This window comes from Festucalex cinctus, chromosome 1, assembly GCF_051991245.1.
Source record: "Festucalex cinctus isolate MCC-2025b chromosome 1, RoL_Fcin_1.0, whole genome shotgun sequence".
NCBI lineage: Eukaryota > Metazoa > Chordata > Actinopteri > Syngnathiformes > Syngnathidae > Festucalex > Festucalex cinctus.
In genome coordinates, this window is record NC_135411.1 from 2353871 (window position 1) to 2377423 (window position 23553).

The window sequence follows — 23553 nt, forward strand, 5'->3', positions numbered from 1 at the left end:
TCCTTCAGACAAATACAATACAACCCTCCACCTCATACTAACTGCTTGCAAGCTGCGTATGTCTCATCTGTACATATACAGTAGCGTATAGTTGATACAGTCGTCTGCCCGCGAGGTGGGAGTAACAAGATGGCCGCCCTGTGACTTCAACGGCTTGCGCGGGGGAGCGCGTACGGGCTATCGGTTATCCAGTCATATATACAGGTCAGTGGGCGTGACTCGACGACAACCCTTTTCGCCGTCAACAGTTAGCCGATGCTAACGCGTAGCATACTCACCCGTAGCGATGGCGCACCACGTCGCGGCTGAGTCGCTCCGCCAGGTACGCCCCGATGCGGTCCAGCTTCTCCGGAGCCGACACGGCGTAGAAGGTCAGCTTCTCCATGTCCGACTTACTCAGACCGTCCTGAGCACATGACAAAAAAAAATGCTAACGAGGTAAGCCTCACAATCAATCTGCTCTCTGTTTGACGTCAAATTTGTCGATAATTGCTGATTAATTTTCAGAGAATTTCTTTATTATCTGGTTTATCTGTTTGACGTCAAATTGGTCAATTGCCGATTAATTTTCAGAGAATTTCTTTATTATCTGGTTTATCTGTTTGATGTCAAATTGGTCAATTGCCGATAATGATCGGTGTATTTCTTTATTATCTAGTTTACCTGTTTGATGTCAAATTGGTCAATTGCCGATTAATTTTCTATGAATTTCTTTATTATCTGGTTTATCTGTTTGATGTCAAACTGGTCGATAATTGCCGATTAATGGTGGATTTCTTTATCGGGTTTATCTGTTTGATGTCAAATTGGTCGATAATTGCCGATTAATGGTGGATTTCTTTATTATCGGGTTTATCTGTTTGACGCCAAATTGGTCGATAATTGTCGATAATTGTGGGCCACCGATATCATCCTGCATTCCTACAAGTGGTTTTAAAGGAGTCGGGGTTTCAAGGTAAAGGAGTCAAACGGCTCACAATTTTTCTTCCTCTCATTTTCTATTGCACTTGTCATTGAGTTGGACTTTGAAAGGCTAACAAGTTAGCTACGGTGTTAGCTTGCGCGTGCGTATGACATCCGTAAGGCAATATTAATGTCACCTTGGGGTCCTCTGGGAAGATGTTGTCCACCAGACGTTTGTAGCGAGGCCTGAGCGGCCCGCAACACCCGCAAACTCCTGCAACACGATGACAGCAGACCTTTAGCATGTTAGCGCAAAAGGCGCTAGTTAGCTAGCTTCATAAGTTCATTCATTTTCTTGTCAAAATGACGCAAGAGTTGCGTCTAAAAAGTGGTATTGAGCATCAATAATCCTGACCATGTACTTTGTAAATTCAACACTCGCTTTCATTTTTTTTTACAAGCAACATATATTAATTCCATGTTTCAATAATAAGGGTAATAGTTCCAATAAGAATATGACTACTATCATGTTAAAGCATTCAGACGGAACGTTCCAATGTTGCGGATCGGCGGAAGAGAGCGTTTCATTCCACCTACCAGACGTTTGCAGCATTTGGCCACGCGGGTGCGCGTACCCGAACGTCCGGTCGGCCTCGGCGCGAGGAACCCGTCCGTACGCCCGCGTGCGGAGAAACGACATGATCGCAGATGACGTTCGTTCACTCACTGAAGGAGGAACGTTTCGACCTTCAGGCTTTTTTTTTTTTTTTTTTTGAAAAGGGAAGGCGGCGGGCTGCAAGGTGAGCGGCGACGCCGGGGTTCAGGTTGCTCACGCGCGGGTAAGATGACACTTTGTGTCCCGCACGGGAGAAACGTGGCCGACGGCGTCCGGCGAGCCAATCGCGATGGCGCTCGATGGCGACGTTGTCGTATTTAAGGGAGGAGCAGCGCGCAAAAGACGTGCGTCGACGTCCGGCATTCAACCGTCCTCGCAACTTTCCCGGCTGATCGGAAAAATCTGGATTATTTCAGTCAACCTTTAATAACATTGAATGAAACCAAATCAAGTATTTGGTGTTGTAGTATTCAAAATATTGACAAATATTTCCTGTGTTCAAATCGTGTTGCACAGGTACCAAGTCAAGTCAAGGCAAGTCAACTCAAGTCATCTTTATTTATATACCAGTACCGTACCTCGATCTTTTGCCGTTAAAACCAGCCCGGTATTAGGGCTAGGGATGTAACGACACCGTCAATATTGTGATATCGTGATATTAAAACACAATATCGTCGTCGTCATGTTCACGATATTTAAAAGCTACACATCTGTTAAAGTCAGGTTGATTTCCATTTGTGCAGTTATAGCACCCTCTGGTGGCTACTTTTTTTTGAGTGCGGTTTAATTTTCATTAGGTATGTTTTGGCCCTCCTATGTTTAAAATACACTAATTGGCAGACGAAAGGGGATTGTAAAATGCTTTGAAGTGAGTCAGTATGTGGAGGAACTCAATGTGGGCTTGCATTAACGATTAAATGGCTTAATATTAAGTGTTATGAGAGATTGAAGGTCGTTTATATGTATTGCCGTTATGTACAAAAGCACAATATTGTGTTTTTTTTAGGATGAGCTCATTTTTTTCCACAATATTGTGACCTTTTTTAAATATCGCCAACCTCCCCGCAATATCGTGATAATTATTGTATCGTGACCTTCATATCGTGATAATATCGTATCGTGATATTTGGATATCATTACATCCCTAATTAGGGCTGCACAATATATCGAAAAAATATCAATATCGCGATACTGGCCCATGCAATATGCATATATATAATATCTATAATAATATCAATATCACTATATTCAGCAACTATATCACGTTTTTCCAATATCGTGCAGCCCTACTCTGTGTCTTTTTTTTTTATTTTTTTGTACCGGTACTTAAAAAAAATAAATACGCCAACTGTGTTTTAAATTCATAATATTATAATAAAAATATAAATTTAGTATAAATAAATAATATATAACTATATATAATATATAAAAATGTAAATAAAATAAGAATAATAATAATAATAACAATAATAATGATAAATAAATAAAGAAATAAAAATAAATAATACACTATAATAATAAAAAAAACTTCTTTGCCTGAAGACTTCCGTCCATTTCCTCGCCACACTTATGAGGTAGTGCTATATAAATAAATAATAATAAAAATAAAACTAATTAAAAAAAATATGTATAATAATATAATAAAAATGATATAAATAAATATAATATAATACATAATATATAAATATATATAATGTATATAAATATAAATAAAATAATAATAATAATAATAATAACAATAATAATAAATAAAATAATATATATTTAAAAAAATATTCGATGAATATAATATATATATATTATATTACATTATATTAAATATTATATTAACTACAAATATCACGATACTTGTGTGGACGTATCAATAATCTATCGGGAGACAAAGTATCAGGATATATCATCACACTCCTAATTTGGATCCAACCAGCCAATTGTGGTGATGTCCGTTAACAAAATGTCTCTTTTTGGGTTCTGCTATCGATTAAATGGAGCAATTGACACTCGCCTGTTATTCGATAAAGTCACCTCGTCATATTTACACTCAAAACGCAGCCAATAAGCAAGCCCGCTTCTTCTTCCTGTCGGGCCAACTTTGGCTCCGCCTCCTGCTCGCTCAACTGTTGACAACTTACTGCCTTGCGCTTGAGCGTGCGGAATCTCTTTACCTCCTCAAAAGACCATATATGGACATTCAACTCCAAACGTGCGTGCGTGCGTGCGTGGAAGTGGCACTGCAGCGGGCGGGACATAATGAGGCGTGAAAGACGATCGCAACGTCCTCCGACGCGTCGGGCTTTGCGCCAATCAAACATCTGCCGGCCCGCGGCGCAGAGTCACTTCCTGTCCAACACATGTTTACGCGCGCACACGCACGCACGCACGCACGCGCAGACTCCCATTGGTTGGAGCACCTGTCCGGCTCCTGGATGCTGCCGTCTGATTGGACGGTGAGATGAACGGTCGCCAGCCACGATGCTGGGCAGCCTGCGCGCCAAGACGCGCGCCGCGCTTCTCGCAACACGCACGCACGCACACACACACACGCGTGCCATGAAAGCGGCTTCCTACCCAACAGGCTGTTCTCCGAGTCCATCTTGGAGGAGATGAAGCGGCGTGCCTCCTGTCAGGTGGACCACATTTGATGTCTCTCTCTCTCTCTCTTTCCTGTTTGTGGTGTGCGTGGCCCTCGCTCGCCCACTCCCTCCCTCTCTCTCTCTCTCTCTCTCTCTCTCTCTCTGACCTTGCAGTGTTTCCCCCCTCAGCATGCTGCAGGTGAAGCTGCAGCGCTAGCGCAAAGCGCTAACGTGCTAAAACGCAAACTCGCTGCCGACAACAACAACACCACACGTAGGGTTTAAAAAAAAATAAAAATAAAAAATCCTTTTCATGTCCCAATATTGATCCATAAAACCATGAATAGATTATTTTAATGCCATAAATTCATAAAGTAAAAAAAAAATAATAATAATCTATCTTGCGCTGTCATCTTGAAATTTACAGATGACAGGAATTTCAAAATATTTCCGTACATTTACAAAATACCTGGCTTATTGCAATTTATGATGATTCGGAAACTTTTGAATTTTATGTATTAGGGCTGTAACGATAACGGCAATATCGTGACATCGCGATATGAAAACTGCCGCAATACATCGTCGTCGTCATGTCACGATGTGAACTCATTTGCTCCCAAAAACGTATAAATACGTTCTATTTTAAATGTTTTAAGTGGCCCAAAGACGTATTTATACGTTTTGTTTTGTTTTGTTTTTGTTTTTTATGCCAGAGCATACAGAAGGTTTTGAGGCAGCCTCAGAACTGAAGAGAGAACGGCTGAAGCAATGATAGTTATGACAAAAACGGCCAGCGGGTGGCAGCAGAGTATAAGAGATCAGCCAAGGCTGTGTTACAACAAGCTCTTTTTGCCATTGTTTTCACCAGGAATATAAATATTGATGAAACTTAGCTATATTCTAATGCAAATTACTGCAAAACGGAAACAGATAGAAATGAAATATCCTTTTTTCCCCTGAGTGTTTTAAGTGGAAAAAAAATAAGTGCTGGTACACTCTCCTAACAATTTTAGTTATTTTAAAATTGAAAAAGGTGCAAATGTATCAATTTAAACTACTCAAAAATTAGTATTAATAATCTTTTTACTACGATTTTGCTGAGTTTGTAAAACGTCTAATAGCTGCAATTGTAGTTGAATTTCGATTAATTGCACAGCCCTAATTGTAAACCTCCCACCATAAAAGAAAAAAAAAACGGTACTAAACGGGGGGAAACAACAGGGCGCTCGTATGTGAAGGCATCGGCGTATATGGAAGGCAATTTCCCAGCAGGCCCGGCTCCTCCCGTGAAGCCGTTGTTGCCATTAGCGGCGGCGGCTTTGCGCTCCATAATGACTTAATGGAGGCGGTTAACACTTTGGAGGATAATGAGCGCCTCTAGACCGCAACACGTCTCGCCATTATTAATAGCGGCCGTCATCTACTTGCGGTCTCGGAGGCTTGAAAAGAAACGAGGACGCGGAGGAGGCCGTGCGCCGCTTTCATCGTCGGAGGAACTGCGGCAAACGTCAACATCTCATATGATACACGATATGCGATACATTTGTTTGTTTGCTTAATAGGGGGATAAAGAATTTATGCTCCCGATGTGTTGTACTTCGAAATTCATCTGCCTGTTGTAAACATCAACAAATCCTAAAGTAGTATCGAGCAACTTACTCCTGGTAAAGGGCTGAAGAAGTGGTGTCAAACATACGGCCCGCGGGCCAGAACCGGCCCGTTGAGGGTCCAATCTGGCCCGTGAGGACTTAACACAAAGTGCACTTTTTCACTCAAATTAGCTGTTGTTGCTAAATTTGTCCACTGGAGGGTGGACTGACGACCACTTCAATGACATTCTGAAATCTGCTATTAAAATATCGATATCGAATTAATATTCCTTTTCATAGCCCAATATTGATTCAGAAAATGATGGTACAAAAAGTAACGATTTTCTCATTGAAAAACAAAAACGTTTGTCTTGGGTAGTTTTGTCGTAGATTATCGTGGCTTTATTACCTGACCAATATTTCGATAATCACGGTATCGTCATATGGTGGGATAATCGTTACCGTGAGCCTTGTATATCATATCGTATCTAGTGTTATTCCGATACCGTCTTTTTGGTCCCCGATACCGATTCCGATACCCAGCTTTGCAGTATCGGCCGATACCGATACCTAAGGTTCCTTTTTTTTGCTCAAAATTAAAAAGCTGTCCTGCCATTGGTTCAGAGCATTCAAGGGCCAATAGGATATCTTAGATTGGTTTGCAGTGAGCATGTCACATATCAGTGAATGTCGTGCACGAGCAAGACACAAGATGCTGCATCCAAAATCCTATATTAGCGATGGAATTAATGGCATCGGCATGTTACTTGTAAGTAGTCACCGATACCGATAACACTGCTTTAATGCAGTATCGGCACCTCTGCCGATACCAGTATCGATATCGGAACAACACTAATCGTATCGTGAGGTACCCAGAGGTCCACCTCTAGTTACCGGTACCACTCCTGGTACATAAGCTTTCTCGAGCGGTGCGTTACAAATCACTGAATGAAATGACAAATTAGTTATGTTTAAAAAAAATCAATCAAACACGTTAGCATGAAGGTTTTAGCGAATCCACTACAGTACACGTTTGACTTCAAATTTTAAAAAAATCATCACTTCAAAGGGTTGGAAAATACTTTTTTGTTTTTGTTGTTGTTGTTGTTGTTGGCCGCTGACAGCATGCGAAGGCGCCTGAATTCAGTGCAGCTGATCGACAAGTGAAGACACATGAGTGGACTTTGGACTTTGGCACCGCTGCCGGTCACTTGATGGACACCTTGTTAAACTCCGACAGCTGTTTGGAGGAGTGGCGGGCAAAGTGGCGACCCCCCCTCTCCCCAGGAGCACACCTGTGTGACCTTCCAGCACGGAAACTGTCGGTAATGATTTAAGAGTCTGCCTTCGCTCGTCCGGGAAGACGGATTAGTGTCGGGGAAAGCTGCGCAACGGGCTAAATTGGGCGCAGGTGCGGGCAGAGAGTCGCAGTATTCCCCAGGCTGGGCTCACGTGATCAAATCGTGTTTTTTTTTTTTGGGGGGGGGTGTTTTTATAGAAAATGGGGTCTAAAAAAAGTGCAATTTCTGGAGAAATTGCGTGAGAATGCTGAAAGCTGAATGCCAATAGCTGAACGCTAAAATGAAAGCTTATGAAGTACAGTCAAACCTCAGTTTTCGAACATGATCCGTTCCAGAAGGCTGTTCCAAAAGCAAATTGTTCGAAATCCAAAACAAATTTTCCCATGATAATTAATGTAAATAATTTTAATCCGTTCCAAGTCTAAAAAACTTTTTCCAAGTTTACTGTTTACCATAAATAGAAAAGGGTAGAAATAGACACCGTTTTATTTTAATAGAAGATATTCTATCTAAAATGATGAAAAAAAAATGCACTTGCTTTCTTTGGACCCATGATTCGGGGCTCATACACGATGCAAAAAAAATAAAAAATAAAAAATAAAAATAAAAAAAAGTCAGAATTGCGTAAATACCAATGAACAGGTCTGCTCCGAACGAACTTTGAACACGAATGTGCTACGGAGGAAGCATCCTGGGCATTCCAGTTAGTGAGTCGCGTTCAGGTACGCTCGGCTTTGTTCAGTTTGGTCGAGAGACGATTTTTTGGACGAGTTCTGAGACATAAAATTCTCGAATTTTCTGGTCGAAAACCGATTTGGTCGAGAACAGAAAAAAACGAGGTTTGACTGATGAATTATGTATTACAAAGTTTTAATTGAAGAGCAGTAACCGAGAGCTGGAAATGATGAGAGGTTGTATGTATGGAAGTGGGCGTGGAAAGTGGGACTTAGAAAAAGTTCAACGTCAGTCCCATTGAAAATGAATGCTGAAAAGTTGATATTTAAAAGTCCAATTGTGCGAGTACTAGTGATAGACCGATATGGTTTTTTCAAGGCCGATACCGATACAGATTATTTGTAGTCAAGTCGGCCGATAACCGATATTTCAAGCCGATATTCATTTGCAGTAAAATGGGGAGGGGGGGGAATTCTTTCAAACTATATATAATTTCTCACTGAGTAACAAATTCATGTGAATGTAGCTCATTTGGGGTTTTTGGTAGGGTTCGTAAAAACGTTTCAAAAAGATTTTTGCGGTGAAAAATTGTGTGAATATGTTCCAAATGTGTTTACGACAAATAAAAACTGACTGCGAACATCTTACAAATCCTGATGAAAACCCCAAATTCGCTACGTTCGCAAGTATCCCCTGCTCAGTGAGCTTTATCGGCCTTCAGATTCAAAACATGGCCGATGCCGATATTTGTCAAAATGCCAAATATCGGCATCACTAGCGCCGAGTAGAGGTGTGCAAAATTTCCGATTCTTAGATTATTCACGATTCGGCCGTGGAACAATTGAGAACGATTCACAAAAGTCCAAATTCCGATTATATAAATATGCCAAGGGAAGCGAAACTAAAAGTGAACCGGAGCGAAAAGTACGCGGAACTGAAACGCAGTAGCGCGCGCGGTCTTCGGGACGCTTTTGGGACGGACCGAGAGTACACATCCACAACTCACGCCTCGACATTCAAAACAACAACAAGCATGGCTGAGCTGACCGAAAAGGCAAACAACTTCAGGCGGAAGTATCAGCTAGCTGGCTGCAGTGCGTCGGTTAGCGTTCTACAGGGCGCCGCGCAGTGATACGAACGAACGAACAGAAAAGTAGTGGCTGGCGGTAATGGCGTCTGACTTTATTCAGAAAAGAGTATTGTGGTGGAAATGTATCACGCTTTTGAAAACAAATAGTTTTTTTTTAGAAGAAAAACGCTTTATTTCCGAGACCCCAGCCAGCTTGCTGGACTATTTTCCTCTCGTCCAACGTCGAACATGAACGCGTGTCACCGAACGCTGTCAGAAAGAAGTCAGTGCTGATCGCACACACGGGAGGTGAGGATCAAATTGAGATTCATGTTAAAAAAGCCGAACGATCCCTTTAATGTTTACACGTTCATATTTACACAAGTTAAAAAGCAGAAAAGCACTTGAGGTTTTTGTTGTTTTTTTTGTACCTCTGAGAAACTTTAATGTTTACATGTTCATCTTTACACAACTTTAAAAAGCAGGAAAGCACTTTTTTTTTTTTTAGGCATTTGTATTGAAGTAGTAGTTCACATTGTCTTTCATTTATACCTCAGTGCACTTTTGAGTGGATAAAAATAATATATTTTTGCTCAATGCTATGTTTTATTCTGTTGAAGACTGAATATACTTAAAAGCTGTTGTTACAGAATGAGGACTTGAGTATTTTATTTACTGTTTTGAACTGTTAACTTGATACTGAAATAGTAGTTTTAGGCCTGAGAGGACTTTTGTACTATTTTTGTAACTAATGTACGAAACATTAAAAGCACCAAAATACATTGTTTTTTTCTGCTGCCTGGGGGGGAAATCAATAATCGTTTTATAATCGAATCGTAGCCTCTGAATCGTAATCGCAATCGAATCGTGAGGTGCCCCAAGATTCCCACCTCTAGCGCCGAGTACTGTAAGTAACGTTGAATCAGACGATATATACCCAGGTTTGCGTGAATCTTTGAAGCAAGTTGAAATTTGAACGGTGTAAACCGCAAGTATTACGTGGGAGTTGTTTCTCGGCAAAAAAGTGAGGAGAATAAACATCCCAATAACATATGTGGGATGCTTTCAGCATTCCCACAATTGCAGTCAAACATGATAACGTGGCTTCTCAATCTTTTCACGAGTGATAATTTTGTCAACAAAAACGAAACAAAAATGATTACGCCAGCAAACATTTTTCACCAGACTAAAACTAGATTAGACTCACACCCTTTTTTTTTCCCTTATAATATTGTGATCTTTTGCTGTATCGCCAACCTCCCCACAATATTGTGATAAATTATCGTATCGTGGCCTTCATATCGTTACATGCCTCAAAAGCATTGCACTGTAAATTATTGTAATTTAATTTGTGAGTAATACAAGGTGATTCAAAAAGAATGACCAGATTTCAAGATCAAATATTTGCTAAGTAAACGTATGAATCAGAATGAGGCATATTTGAATGATCAGATTTGTCAGTTTTCTATAATTGTCACATGACACTGACAGACTCATACGTCTGGCAGTGGCAGCAAAAAAATAAAAATAAATACATTTAAAAAAATGCTCTTTGTGCTCGGTTTCCTTGATCTCCTGACCTCACAGTTTGTGATTTTTTTTTTTTCCCTCTGGGGGTTTGTAAAAGATCAAGTTTTTGTTCCACCATTAGCAACTGACCTGGAAAACTTCAAACATCGAATAACAACAGCGATCAATTCAATCGATCCCGATGTGTTTGGAAGAATTCTCAATTTCTCATATCGTATTGATGATGTTTGTGCTGCAAGGGGAGGCCATATTGAGCACTTCGTAGAATACTTTGATTACAACTTTTTTTTTTTGTTGTTGCTATTTTTCCTTCATTGAATATTTGATCATGAAATAGGGTCATTCTTTTTGAATCGCCCTGTATTTTGACTTCAAAATGTGGCTTGACTTGACTACTATTATGGAGGACCAAAACTGCCAAAATTCGAAATAAATAAAATGACTAAATCAATAAATAAATGACTAAAAGTGAAAATAAAAAAATGAATATAAAAAACTACAATTCAAATTATATCAAAAAATTAAATATTAATGGAAATAAATCCGTTTTTATTTTCACTTTTTGTCATTTATTTATTTATTCAGCCATTTATTTATCTATTTATTTAGTTACTTAGTTATTTAGTTAGTTATCTATTTATTTAGTCATTTATTTATTTGGTCAGTCATTTATTTATTTAGTCATTTAAATATGTTGAATTCAAATTAAATTCAAAATAAATAAATTTACTAAATAAATGACTAAATAAAAATGACTACATAAATAAATGAATAAATAAATAGATAAATGACTAAATAAGTAAATGACTAAATAAATAGATGAATAACTAAATAAATAGATAAATAAATGACTAAATAAACAAGTCATTTATTTATTTAGTCATTTATTTATTTATTTGGCCATTTATGTATTTAGTCATTTATGTAGTCATGTATTTATTTTGAATTCAAATTAAATTCAAAATAAATAAATGACTCAGTAAATTACAAAATAAAAAAAATGACAATAAATAAATGACTAAATACATAAATGACTAGGGGTGTTAAAAAAAAATAGATTCGGCGATATATCGCGATACTAAATCGCGCGATTCTCGAATTGATTCAATAATCGGCAAAATCGATTTTTTTTTTTTTTTTTTTTTTAAGGATTCACACCTTAAGCATGGAAGAATGTTATATGAACGGAACATTAAGCCTTAATATTTTATTTCAATGCTGTTCAAACATGAAACAAATTACAACCTCTATAAGACTGAAATTTCAGATCAATAAATAATACATTTTCATATAAATCTTACACTCTACAAGCTTACTGATTAGTATTTTCTAAATTTGAATGAAAAAAAATCGCAACAATCGACTTATAAATTCGTATCGGGATTAATCGGTATCGAATCGAATCGTGACCTGTGAATCGTGATACGAATCGAATCGTCAGGTACTAGGCAATTCACACCCCTATAAATGACTAAATAAATGACAAAGTGAAAATAAAAACAGATTTATTTTCCACTTATATTTATTTTTTTAGATATCATTTTCGAATTGTAGTTTTTTTATATTCATTTTTATTTTCACTTTTAGTCATTTATTTATTTCGAATTTTGGCAGTTTTGGTCCTCCATATACTATAACAATCTGCCTTCTTTCTATGCCAGTCACAGTTTGCAAAAGCAGTACAAATATATGTTGTTTGTTTTCAAGCAATTGTCAACATCGCGGATCTTTTCCCAATCTCGGCTCGGTCTGGAACGCGTCGTCGTTCGCGATAAACGGGGGGGGGGCTTCAATTGTTGTCTAAAAAAACACAACCTACCCAACCGCGGGGTCCCTAAACGCACCACTCTTGTTTGATCTTGTCAAAAGTTCTCGACTACGTCACAGCTACAACAGAAACATTCAAGTTATAAATCCTTTTTTTATTTCCTGTCCCGTGTGTGCTCTTACTCTTACCTGCTGGCATGCTGGCGATTTTTCTAAGTCCAAATGCCGCAGTGACTGTGTGGGCAGCTAGTTAGTTAGCCTCCATCTTCCTTGGCATCGGAATGGCGACCACTTCCGCGTCCGGACGGCACGAACCCGACCGTCACCGTCGGCGAGCTCCAGGACAACACGCCGAGGTCGGCAACGCGAGCCGAACCCGCGAGCAGCCTACTTGAGCGGTTAGCCGCTCGAGCTAACGTCCGAGGCGAGCACCGCCGCCGCCGCCGTTTTGCTCCCACTCACTCGGGGGAGGTGTGGGAGACCTTCACGTCTCTGTGGACGCTCACGAGACAGGACGGAAGCCGCCCGTCAGCCTCGTTTCAGACTTCCTTCTCGGTGCGAGCGCAACGCGGAAGTGTTTACACGTGAGCGGAATACAAAAAAAAAAAAAAAAAAAGAAGAAGAAGAAGAAGAAGACAAGAAACGAAAGGAAACCCCCCGTCGCTGTTGGAGTGATCGCCAAATAAACGAGGGCCCGTGAAGGCACCGCGATGGAACGCTGGACTCGCGCAGGTGTGCAAGACTGGCCCGCGCGCGCGCGCGCACGAGAGATAACGGTAAGGTGACGTCATTGTATGATCCGCCGTGTGTTTGTCGTCTGACTTGACTGATTATTCGTTTAAATGAGCACATTGTTGTTTTAACTTGATAACTAGAGCTTCGTGTTAACATGTTATCACAATAAAACCTGATCGGTTGGTTTGTCATCCACATTGGGCAAAAAAATGCTTTCAGCATTCCCACTTAGTAATTCTTCTTTTTCCTCAAGTTTGTTCATGGAGGCAACAAACTTTTCATGATTTTTTTTTTTTTTTTTTCATCAAGAGTGTAATCTAAAATTCCCCACGTGGTATTTGTGTTACTGTCTGAAAGTTGTTGTTTTTTTTTGTAATTGTACCCTTTCATAATGAATTGCAGAACACAGAAAATACATGTATTTATTTCCCACAACAGCGGCATAGACGTGATTAGCATCTACGCTAATGTTGTGGGGGAACAATTAGCTTCAAGCTAATTAGCCAGCATGCCGCCAAAAATAAGAGCAGGCCGCGCTAGTTGAGTGTGAAAGTCGTTCGTGCGCTTTTTAAGCTCTTGAAAGACCTTTTGGATTAAAGGCCGCCGATTGAGAGGATTGGACGTGTCTCTTCAAGTCACATGATTGACGTTTGCCAGCGGGGCCGACCAATGGCAAGACACAAACAAGATCATGGCAGCGCCACCGTGATGATGTCACCGCCGTTTAAGATCCTAATTGGCAGTCAAGTCAGCGTGAGACTCGGGCCGGCTTTGAATTTCATTTTGTTTGTTTCATATCTTATGTTTCATTTTTATTTATGCACAGCACAGGACCAAAACTGCCAAAATTCAAAATAAATAAATGACTAAATAAATACATAAATAAAAAAAAGTGAAAATAAACATATAAAGATATAAAAATATATATATGATTCGAAAATTATATTAAAAACACGGAAATAAAAAGAATAAATAAATAACATTTCAATGAGTAGATAAATATGCTCTGCTCTCACATTTTTGTGCTGCAGACGCTCTGTCAGGGAAAATGTTATTGATTGATATTTAATTCTATTTATTTTTGTATTTATTTCCACATTTATTTTTATATTAATTATATATTTTTTTCTTTCGTATATATTTTTACTTTATTTATTTAGGGGTTGTTTTTATTTCCATTTATATTTATTTTTTTATATTTAATTTTTGAATTATATATATATTTTTTTCAATATCTGTTTTTATTTTTTTATTTTTTTATTTTTAATGTTGTCAGTTTTGGTCCTCCATAGCTACTATTCCATTGTTTGTGTCTATGAGGTATGATAGACCGGCGACCAGTCCAGGGTGGCTCCAGCTCCGAACAAGGACAACCTCTATTGCGAATGGTCACCTTAACAAACATTGTCTGAGTGGAATCTTGTCGCCATTTGTGTCGGAAAGCACGCAGCCGTTCGCTTGGCACGGTTGCCGCGGCAACGGCTATTGAATGGCGCAGCTCCCTGGGTGGCTTTCTTTCTTTTTTTTGTCATCATAACGGGAAGTCGGCAGGTAACAGATGCGACCAAAGGTACTAAGTGCAAATTTCACTCAGAGTGGCGCGAGCGATCCGAGACCGTCGACGTCAAATCCTGCCGCTAATCCCGCCTGTCCGTCAAAAGAAGATCTTTTTTTTTTTCCCGCCGTGACGTCCGACGTACTTCAAAGTTTGCTACCGTCAACATTTGGACGTTTGAAAAAATGACATCGTGCCACTCAGGCAACACAGTTGCTTGGTTTTCAAATCACCTCAGCAACAATCATCAAAGGGGTGCCACAGGGTTCTGTATCGGGTCCCTTCCTGATCCAAATTTCAAAATTCAAACCCAAAAATGTATAAATGCGTTTTTTTTTCTTTGTCCTACACTAATAATAATAATAATAATAATAATAATAATACATTTATTTTGTATAGTATTTTTCAAGGTACTCAACGACGCTTTACTGAGTCTCCCCAAAATGATGTTACCGTCACAGTTTTTGTTGTTGCCTTTTTAAAACATGACTGTTTTGTTTTGGCAAACTAAAAATGAGTTACCACTTGTCTTTGAAGCAGAGATATCAATAAAATTCAACTTCATGGTGTTTTACGCAATCTTTCAATGTTTTGTACACGCTATAGTAGGACTCGAAAGCATATTTGAATTTAAGTTCATTTTGCAAACAATTATCGGCTTACTTATCGGTTATCGACATCGGCACTTTCTAAATTATTGCTTTATCGGTATCGGTTGAAAATAACCGATAATATTGTGTAATTTTGTGATATATATATTAAAAAAAAAAAAAGCTAATAACAAAGGCTGGCTGTGATAACAATTTCTTTCACAATATTACCTGACAAATGAAATGAAAAGACACATACAGACTCAGCAAAGTTAGAACATAAAGACAATAAAAAAATAAAATAAAAAAAATCGATTCTCATCAGAATTGCTTTTCTCATTCAGGACGTTTCAGAATCCATTTTAAATGTCCCAAAATCGATTTTATTTCAATTATTTTATACTGTCTTGCCCTTGTTTGTGTGTATGCCTTTTATTGGGAGCACTGTTCATGTTGTGCACGTTTTGGCCACATGGGGGCAGTGTGGTTCCACACCTTGTGATACACTGTTAAGTTGTAGCCACATTCGAGAGTTATGCCAATAAAAGTTCATTTTATTTTTTTATGTTAACTTGATTCTCTGTATCTGTTCCTGAAGCGTTTTGTATGAATAGCCGTTCGTTTGAATGATAAAAGTGCCGCGAGTAGCGCGCTAATTAGCATTAGCATATCAGACTGGAGTCGATCTTGACGATTTTTTGCACAGCTATGAATTGAAGCAATTGTCAATCAAATCATTTCAATCAAAAATCTTAAAAAAAAAATTGCAGACCCAAAATTTGGAAACGAATCGAATTGTGAGACAAAGATTCCAATAAATACCAATATCATAACATGCATATTCTTAGCATTTCCCATTTGCATATTCTTAGCACTTGCGCCAATGTTGACGGCGCTCGTCACTTATGCGGGACGCTCGCCTCGTTCACACCTCGACAACGCTCAAACTCAGGCGGGTGTCAGGATTCCCGATTCGCGCGGGAAGCTTAGCAAACGCTGCGCTAACATGCTAACAAAGTGTTAGCGTTCACGCTCCGCGTTTCTATTTGCGGCTCAATTCGTTAGCACTTTGCCGCCGCCGCTGCTGAATTGAATTCATGTGAAATTCAATGTGTTTGGATCAGGGTTATTATGGTTTAAGAATTTTTCATTTTAGTTAGTTTTTATTTAGTTTTGAGTTTGTTTGTTTTTTTAGTTAGTTTTAATTAGTTTTCCGGGTGGTTTTGTTTGTTTTTATTAGCTTTAGTTATTTAATAAATGCTTTGTTTTCGTTTAGTTTTAATTAGTTTCAGTCTTAGTTTTAGTTAAAAAAAAACGTTTATTATTTGTGCACAATATTTAAAAACCACCATGGGAAGACATCCTCTGATGGTGCTTTTCTATTGGCTGCTCCTTGATGACATCACTTCTGTGTGACACACTTTCAAACGTCCTTATTCCTCTCATCTCAAAATAAATTGACTTAACACATTCATTGCCAGACCAGCAAAAAAATGCATCATTTGACGTCTTTTTCCGTCAATGGCAGTGAATGAGTTAAAAACCACATTTAAAATCATCGCCAAAGGCTCATGCATTAAATTAATTACCAAAGACGAAGACCAAGGACATTTTTACTTTAATTACCGTTAATTTTAGTTCGTTTTGTAAACATAAAATGTAGTTTCAGTTAGTTTTAATTTTTTTTGAAAGCATTTTCGTTTTTATTTTATTTTGGAAACGAAATTGTTTTTTGAATTTTAGGTTTTTTTTGTTAGTTTTAGTTAACTAAAATAACCTTGGTTTGGATTGGAACTGCTACTGTGAAATATTTAGAACGTTCTGGAACGTCTTACGACGACTCGGCAACATTTATTTATTTATTTATTTATTTATTTATTTGAGAGAGGGATTCAACATGTCGTCATCATCATCATTGCTCTCTCTCTCTTTTTTTCAAAAGCAGGTTAATTTAAACGTTCAATCCAACACAACTGGTCCTCTTAAAACCCCCACAAAAATGAATAAATTAATGATTATGACGAGCACATTACCGGCCGCGAGGAGGGCGCGTATCCGCCTCCCGGAAGTGACGACATGTCAGGGCGGAGACGCCAAGGCGAGAGCGGAGGCGGGAAGGAGGACGCCACGGAAGTTACGGTTGGCCACGAACGCTGCCAATATAGACCATCCATTAATTTTGTTAAAAAAAAAATCAAAATTTGGATCGTTTTGAAATCAATTTTCCCGATTGAAATGAATTTAATGCCTGTCGTAGTGAGTGGCAATGCAAGATGGCCGCCGGTGGCTTCACTTCTCCCAATGGCGAGTAAATGACATTGACGTCAGTGACTGCATCTGATCGATCGTCCAGTGCAGCGTCTTCTTTGTGTTGTGATTATGTCATGATTACACTGCCCCCTGGTGGCTAACATGCACACGCCAGAAGGAGTCGCAATCATTCACAAACTGTTTATTTCATTCATTCATATAATAAATCTTTTTTTTTTCTTTTTTTTTAAATATATACAACACTTGCTGAGGCTTTTGGTAGAAGCGACGCTAGTTAGAAAAACTTACATTTTTAATATATGAAGAGTGCTATAGAAATCAAATTTGATTGTACAGTCAAATATGTTTTTTTTTTATTTAATTGTGCAAATAATTGGTTATAATGACATTATGATAAAAAATATAATTCAATGAAAGATTTATGATACAGTTTAAAAATGAGAATACAATTATTTTGTTGAAACAAAATTCTTTATAAAGATATTTAAGCAAAAATGTTTTGGGTTCAACTTTATATACACATTTTTTCATGAAAATCAGCTATTTTTTTTTAAACTACTTTACACGAGTTTACTTGAATTGATGTATTTGCATAAATAATAGAGGAAATAACAACTATTAAAATAAACAGCTAAATAAAAAATGAGCAGAGGAGCACGTGAAAATCCTCAGCGAGAATTCCGGAATCATCTTGTGCACTTCCTTCAAAATTTTAGAAAGGAATTTAGAATGTATATTAAATCTTTGCAATTGATTAAAAGGCCCAAGTACAAATTATATATAATATATTGAAAAAAAAAAACTCTTGTGTTGATGTGAATGCCCTGATTTCATTTTTGTAATATTTATTTTATTTTTTTTTGTTTATTTACAATTGTATGTGTTCATTCTATGTTTGATCATTGTGTATATTTTTCTGCAAACTACTTTTCCCTTGGCAATTATTGTTGACTTATACTGAAAATCTTTGATTGTTACCATGTTTGTATGTTTTACAGCAAATAATAAAAATCTTGTGCACTTCCTGCCTGTCAGCCAATCACAGGCGGCGTTGGGCCTCCCCCAGCGGGAAAGTCTGAATAATCATGAGCTTGTTATTTAAAGCAGCTTTCGCGATCAGATTGCCGAGCAGTTCAACTTAATCCCACTTTTTATTTTATTTTTTTGAACGTGATGATCCGCAGACTTCCGAAAAGTGGACGGATGATACAAAAGCTTCTTACGTTCTCGCCGTTTGCAAGCGCTGACCACATATTTGGATTTCTGTGCCACTCATCAATCAATCAATCAATCAATCAATCAATCAATGTGTTGATCAATACGGGCGCGCACATCCTCTTCCTTCCTCCTCTTCTTCATTGACGTCCTACCGCTCCTCCTCAAATCTCGCCTTTCCCTTCTCCTCACTCTCCTCCTCCATATTCATCATCTTCCCTGTGACCTTTCACCTTCAGGTTCCTCTTCCTCATCATCTTCATCGCACCCCTCCATTTTTTTCCCTTCGTCATCATCCTCCTCCTCTTCTTTCTGTTCTTCATCTTCCTCCTCCTCTTGCTCCTCATCCAAATCCTCCTCATTGTCTCTCCTCCTCTTCGTCATCGTCGACATCCTCCTTCACGTTCCTCCTCATCCTCTTACGTTCATCTTTGTCCTCCTCCCCTTACTCCTTGTTTTGTTCCTCCTCTTCTTTATCCCGCTCAATCGCCACCTCCTCTTCATCTTCATCATCCTCTTCTTCTTCTTCCTCTTCATCCATCATCTCCTCCTCTCTATCTTCATCTTCCTCCTCATGTTCCTCCTCTTTTTCATTCTCCTCAATCGCCACCTCCTCTTTATCTTCATCATCCTCTTCTTCTTCCTCTTCATCCATCATCTCCTCCTCATTCTCTTCATCTTGCTCCTTATCTTCCCCTTCCTCCTCATCTTCATCCTCCTCCTCCTCAATCTCCTCCTCTCTATCTTCATCTTCATCTTCCTCCTCCTCATCTTCCTCCTCATGTTCCTCCTCTTTTTCATTCTCCTCAATCGCCACCTCCTCTTCATCTTCATCATCCTCTTCTTCTTCCTCTTCGTCCATCATCTCCTCCTCAATCTCCTCCTCTCTATCTTCATCTTCCTCCTCATGTTCCTCCTCTTTTTCATTCTCCTCAATCGCCACCTCCTCTTCCTCTTCATCATCATCTCCTCCTCTCCTTCACCCTCATCTTCCTCATGATCTTCCTCTTCCTCCTTTGTCTCCTCGTCTTGATCCCGCTCTCGCCCCTCCCCCTTTTTTATCGTCGTCCTCTTCGCATCTTCATCCTCCTCCTCCTCTTCTGAAATGACGATTTGCCTGTTTCGCGGTGTGCTAATATGCTAACATGACTGTGAGTTTGTGTTCGCGTGTTGACGACAATTCCACATTCACCTTCCAAACAATCTGTCTCGTGGTTGCAACGGTGCGTGCTTGTGCGCGTGCGCGTGCGTGACGCCATCCAGTCGCCGTGTTGCGCAACAACCTGACGCGCGTGTCACGGAGCCGCTTTGGCGCCTCCGCGGGCGAGGAGAGCGACCAGCGTTCGCTCATCGGTGCTGGTGCTCCTCCTTCCTTCCTTCCTTCCTTCCTTCCTTCCTTCCTTCCTCCTTTTACGTGCTTGCGTCTGAGCCAGCAAAAACGCCCGGCGAGTGAGTCATCGCCTCGCAAGGTCCGAAAAGTGCGACGATGATCCATCATCGCCAAATTTGTCTTCTCGGGAGGATGAAGGTTGTTTTTTTTTTCACGTTTACGGATGCTTGCACAATGAGGGAAAACGGCTTCAATGAAACATGTTGAACTGACAATAATATCATTTAGTTTTCACCTAATTTAAAAAAAAACAAAAAAACTGCATCATTTCTTGAGATTAATTTTACAGCTGCACAATGACTGTAAACATGTTTGAACGTTAAAGTGCAGTAACACTGAACAGTTTCCGAGTGTTTTTTTTTTTTAATCTCTCTGGTAAGTAATAATAATAATCATCATCATCATCATAATTTATCTAATTTCTAGCCGCCTTTCCAGACACTCAAGGTCACCGTACGTTACGATCTGGATTTGGATCCCAAAACGCAGACACACAAAAGATTTTAACTCGTTATTCACATAACATCGAGAGACGTAGAAGCCGTCACCAGAAAGAAATTGTGGGGGGGGCATGACCTTTTTTTGGGGGGGGGGGGGGGGGGGGCACACTTTATCAACCGAAATCTAATGTTCATCAGGTTGAACAGCGACATTGTGACAAGTGCAAAAGTCACTTAAAAGCGGCAGTTCGTTCTGAAATCTAAAAGACAAACTGAAAAAAAAATGTGTAGTTCATTTTGCATTTCTTCAACTCAAAAGTTCATTTGAAACAAATCCACTCTTCACTTCTGTAAACAACGATGTCCGAATGAACGACTCTGTGACCGAGCCGCTTCGATCTGGAATTGGCTCGCAGTTGCCTTCATTTGCGTGTTGGATTCGGGCTGTACGAGATGGACAAAATTTCCTTTCATTTTTGCCAGACATCTCGATTCTTTGATCTTTGACTCAGCATGAGACTTTTTTTATGGTGCCTTCTGTATTTTGTCTTATTTTATTTCTATACTTACTTACGTAATTTTATTTGCGTGTATACTTATCTACTTATATTTACTCTAATGAATTTTATTTTGTGTTATTTTATTTCACTTGTGTCTACTAAAAGACTAATTTCTATTCCATGCACAGCACTTTGTATGCAGCAATGGATGTTTTAAAGTGATTTAGAAATAAGGTTGAGTGATGTCGATGATATACAGAAACAACATATGGGTTCAGTGAAAAACGAAGCAGAATATCAATCCAAAAGGATGTGTAAAGTGCTGTTTTTTTTTATTAGAACTTAGTGACAGTCATCAACATGAACAAACTTGGCAATAAAAAAAGAGAATTCAACTCACATTGTACTGCAACTTCTTTAGTGATAAATAATTTTATGCTCCTTAAGTATTTGTTGTGTATGTGTGACTGCTTGGGTCTGTTAACAGCATACTGTGTATTGCTCCAATTCATCCGTGCTGTGTGGCTTGACTAATTAAAATAAAAGTTTGACACTCACTTGTAAACGTAACCAGTGGACTCAGGATTCCCATCGATGTCAACTGTGTCATCCTGGATCGAGGTTTGGCATTTGGTGGCTTCCATTAAATGCTTTATTTAAAACAGAAGGCGCAAGTTTACGTGACTGATAGGACGAATAGTTGGTGAGTCATCTTGCTAGGGCGGGCACGGACCCCCAAGGCCCGCCCACGGCGACGGGTCCGCGTAGAACAAACTTGACTCGACGAGAAACAAACGAGAATGTATCGAGGATCACGAGACGCTAAGCTAACTTGGGCTGTGGAGGTGCACAGAGGAACAGCGGTAATAATCCGACAAAAACACACACTTCTCAGACAGTTTATATAGACGGTGAATCGATCTGATTGGTTGTTGGGAACAAGATTGACATGGAATTATCTGATTGGCTGTTGACTAGATAAAGAGATGAAAGCATAACCCTTGCATGACCCCAGTCATGGACCGTACAACATAATGAAAAAAAAAGAAAAAGCTCTCCCTTCTCCTGGAGCATCACAATTTTCCAGCTTGTTAGGAGAGCAAAAATCCAAAAGGTGAACTTTGACCTTCCTGTCTCAAAAAGCAAGCAAGGATAAATTTCCGCCGTTTTCATTTGCTAAATTGGGGGCTTTGGCAAACGAGGATTTCACGTCGATGAGGTGTCAAATCTCATCGTGTCACGCTCACAAAAAAACCCAAAAAAATGCTACCACGATTGTGATTGGTGGCGTTTGTCGATTCCTCGTGAGCTTCCCCAAGTCTCCAAATGTGAGTTTGGCACAGCCGGTCGCGTTTGCACGCGTCCTTGTCGTTTGGCGTTTGACTTTGTGCTCCTCTCAGCTGCCGCGACACTTTTTTTTGCTGCTCCACCAGCTGGCGGCGCCGTTTTGGTGACAGACGGACGGACGGACGGACGGACACCGCGCCGCCTCGCTCTTTTCGCTGCCAAGGAAATCTGCCAGCGCTGCGCGACTGATTGCATCAAACCTCGTTATGTCTTCCAGGAAAAAAAATAAAAAAGTCCGTTATCTTAATGCTCACGGGCTGTTCGGTCCCTGTACGACCGTTGCCAGAGTTTGGTCCGCATTGCCGGCAGTAAGTCGGATTCGTTTCCGGTGAGGGATGGACTCCGCCAAGGTTGCCCTTTGTCACCGATTCTGTTCATAACTTTTATGGACAGAATTTCTAGGCGCAGCCGAAGCGTGGAGGGGTTCCGGTTTGGTGGCCTCAACATTGCATCTCTGCTCTTTGCAGATGATGTGGTGCTGTTGGCTTCATCAGGCCGGGGCCTTCAGCTCTCACTGGAGCGGTTCGCAGCCGAGTGTGAAGCGGCTGGGATGAGGATCAGCACCTCCAAATCCGAGACCATGGTCCTCAGTCGGAAAAGGGTGGAGTGTCGTCTTCAGGTCGGGGATGAGATCCTGCCCCAAGTGGAGGAGTTCAAGTATCTTGGGGTCTTGTTCACGAGTGAGGGTAGGATGGAGCGGGAGATCGACAGGCGGATCGGTGCAGCGTCTGCAGTGATGCGGACTCTGTATCGGTCCGTCGTGGTGAAGAAAGAGCTGAGCCAAAAGGCAAAGCTCTCGATTTACCGGTCGATCTACGTTCCAACCCTCACCTATGGTCACGAGCTGTGGGTCGTGACCGAAAGAACGAGATCCCGGATACAAGCGGCCGAAATGAGTTTCCTCCGCAGGGTGTCCGGGCTCTCCCTTAGAGATAGGGTGAGAAGCTCGGTCATCCGGGAGGGACTCAGAGTCGAGCCGCTGCTCCTCCGCGTTGAGAGGAGCCAGCTGAGGTGGCTCGGGCATCTGGTTCGGATGCCTCCTGGACGCCTCCCTGGGGAGGTGTTCCGGGCATGTCCCACTGGCGGGAGACCCCGGGGACGACCCAGGACACGCTGGAGAGACTATGTCTCTCGGTTGGCCTGGGAACGCCTCGGGATCCCGCCGGAGGAGCTGGTTGAAGTGGCTGGGGAGAGGGAAGTCTGGGTTTCCCTCCTGAAGCTGCTGCCCCCGCGACCCGACCCCGGATAAGCGGAAGAAGATGGATGGATGGATGGATCTTAATGCTCAGTGATCATGTCAACACCGATTGATGAGCTAACGGAATTAGCATCAATGTTGAACTCATTGTAAACCTCCCAAAAAAAAACACATGTGGAGAGAGTGCAACTTACAAAAGGCACCACAGAACCTGTGAGACAAACAAATGGCGTGCAATTAAATTATTTTGGCTTTACAAAAGGTAGAAAAACATCAAACGTGCTAGTGA

The 23553-nt window shown here is 40.2% G+C and overlaps 1 protein-coding gene across 6 annotated transcripts in view; it reads right to left on the reverse strand.

Annotated features, from left to right (window-relative positions):
* Positions 1-16998, reverse strand: part of efr3a (EFR3 homolog A (S. cerevisiae)) — a 51214-nt gene extending 34216 nt beyond the window's left edge. For 2 of the 6 annotated variants that reach the window (XM_077505936.1, XM_077505926.1), the window contains exons 1-3: positions 4088-4211; positions 1101-1177; positions 279-406 (exon numbers count right to left, since the gene is read on the reverse strand). In XM_077505936.1, coding sequence (XP_077362062.1) covers positions 279-406; positions 1101-1177; positions 4088-4112 — 230 coding nt within the window. In that variant the 5' untranslated portion in view covers positions 4113-4211. Of the gene's footprint in view, positions 1-278; positions 407-1100; positions 1178-4087; positions 4214-12212; positions 12766-16936 lie in introns of those variants that run through there. The other 4 variants (XM_077505955.1, XM_077505917.1, XM_077505907.1 and 1 more) reach the window with 4 other exon arrangements.
* Positions 16999-23553: the final 6555 nt, after the last annotated feature.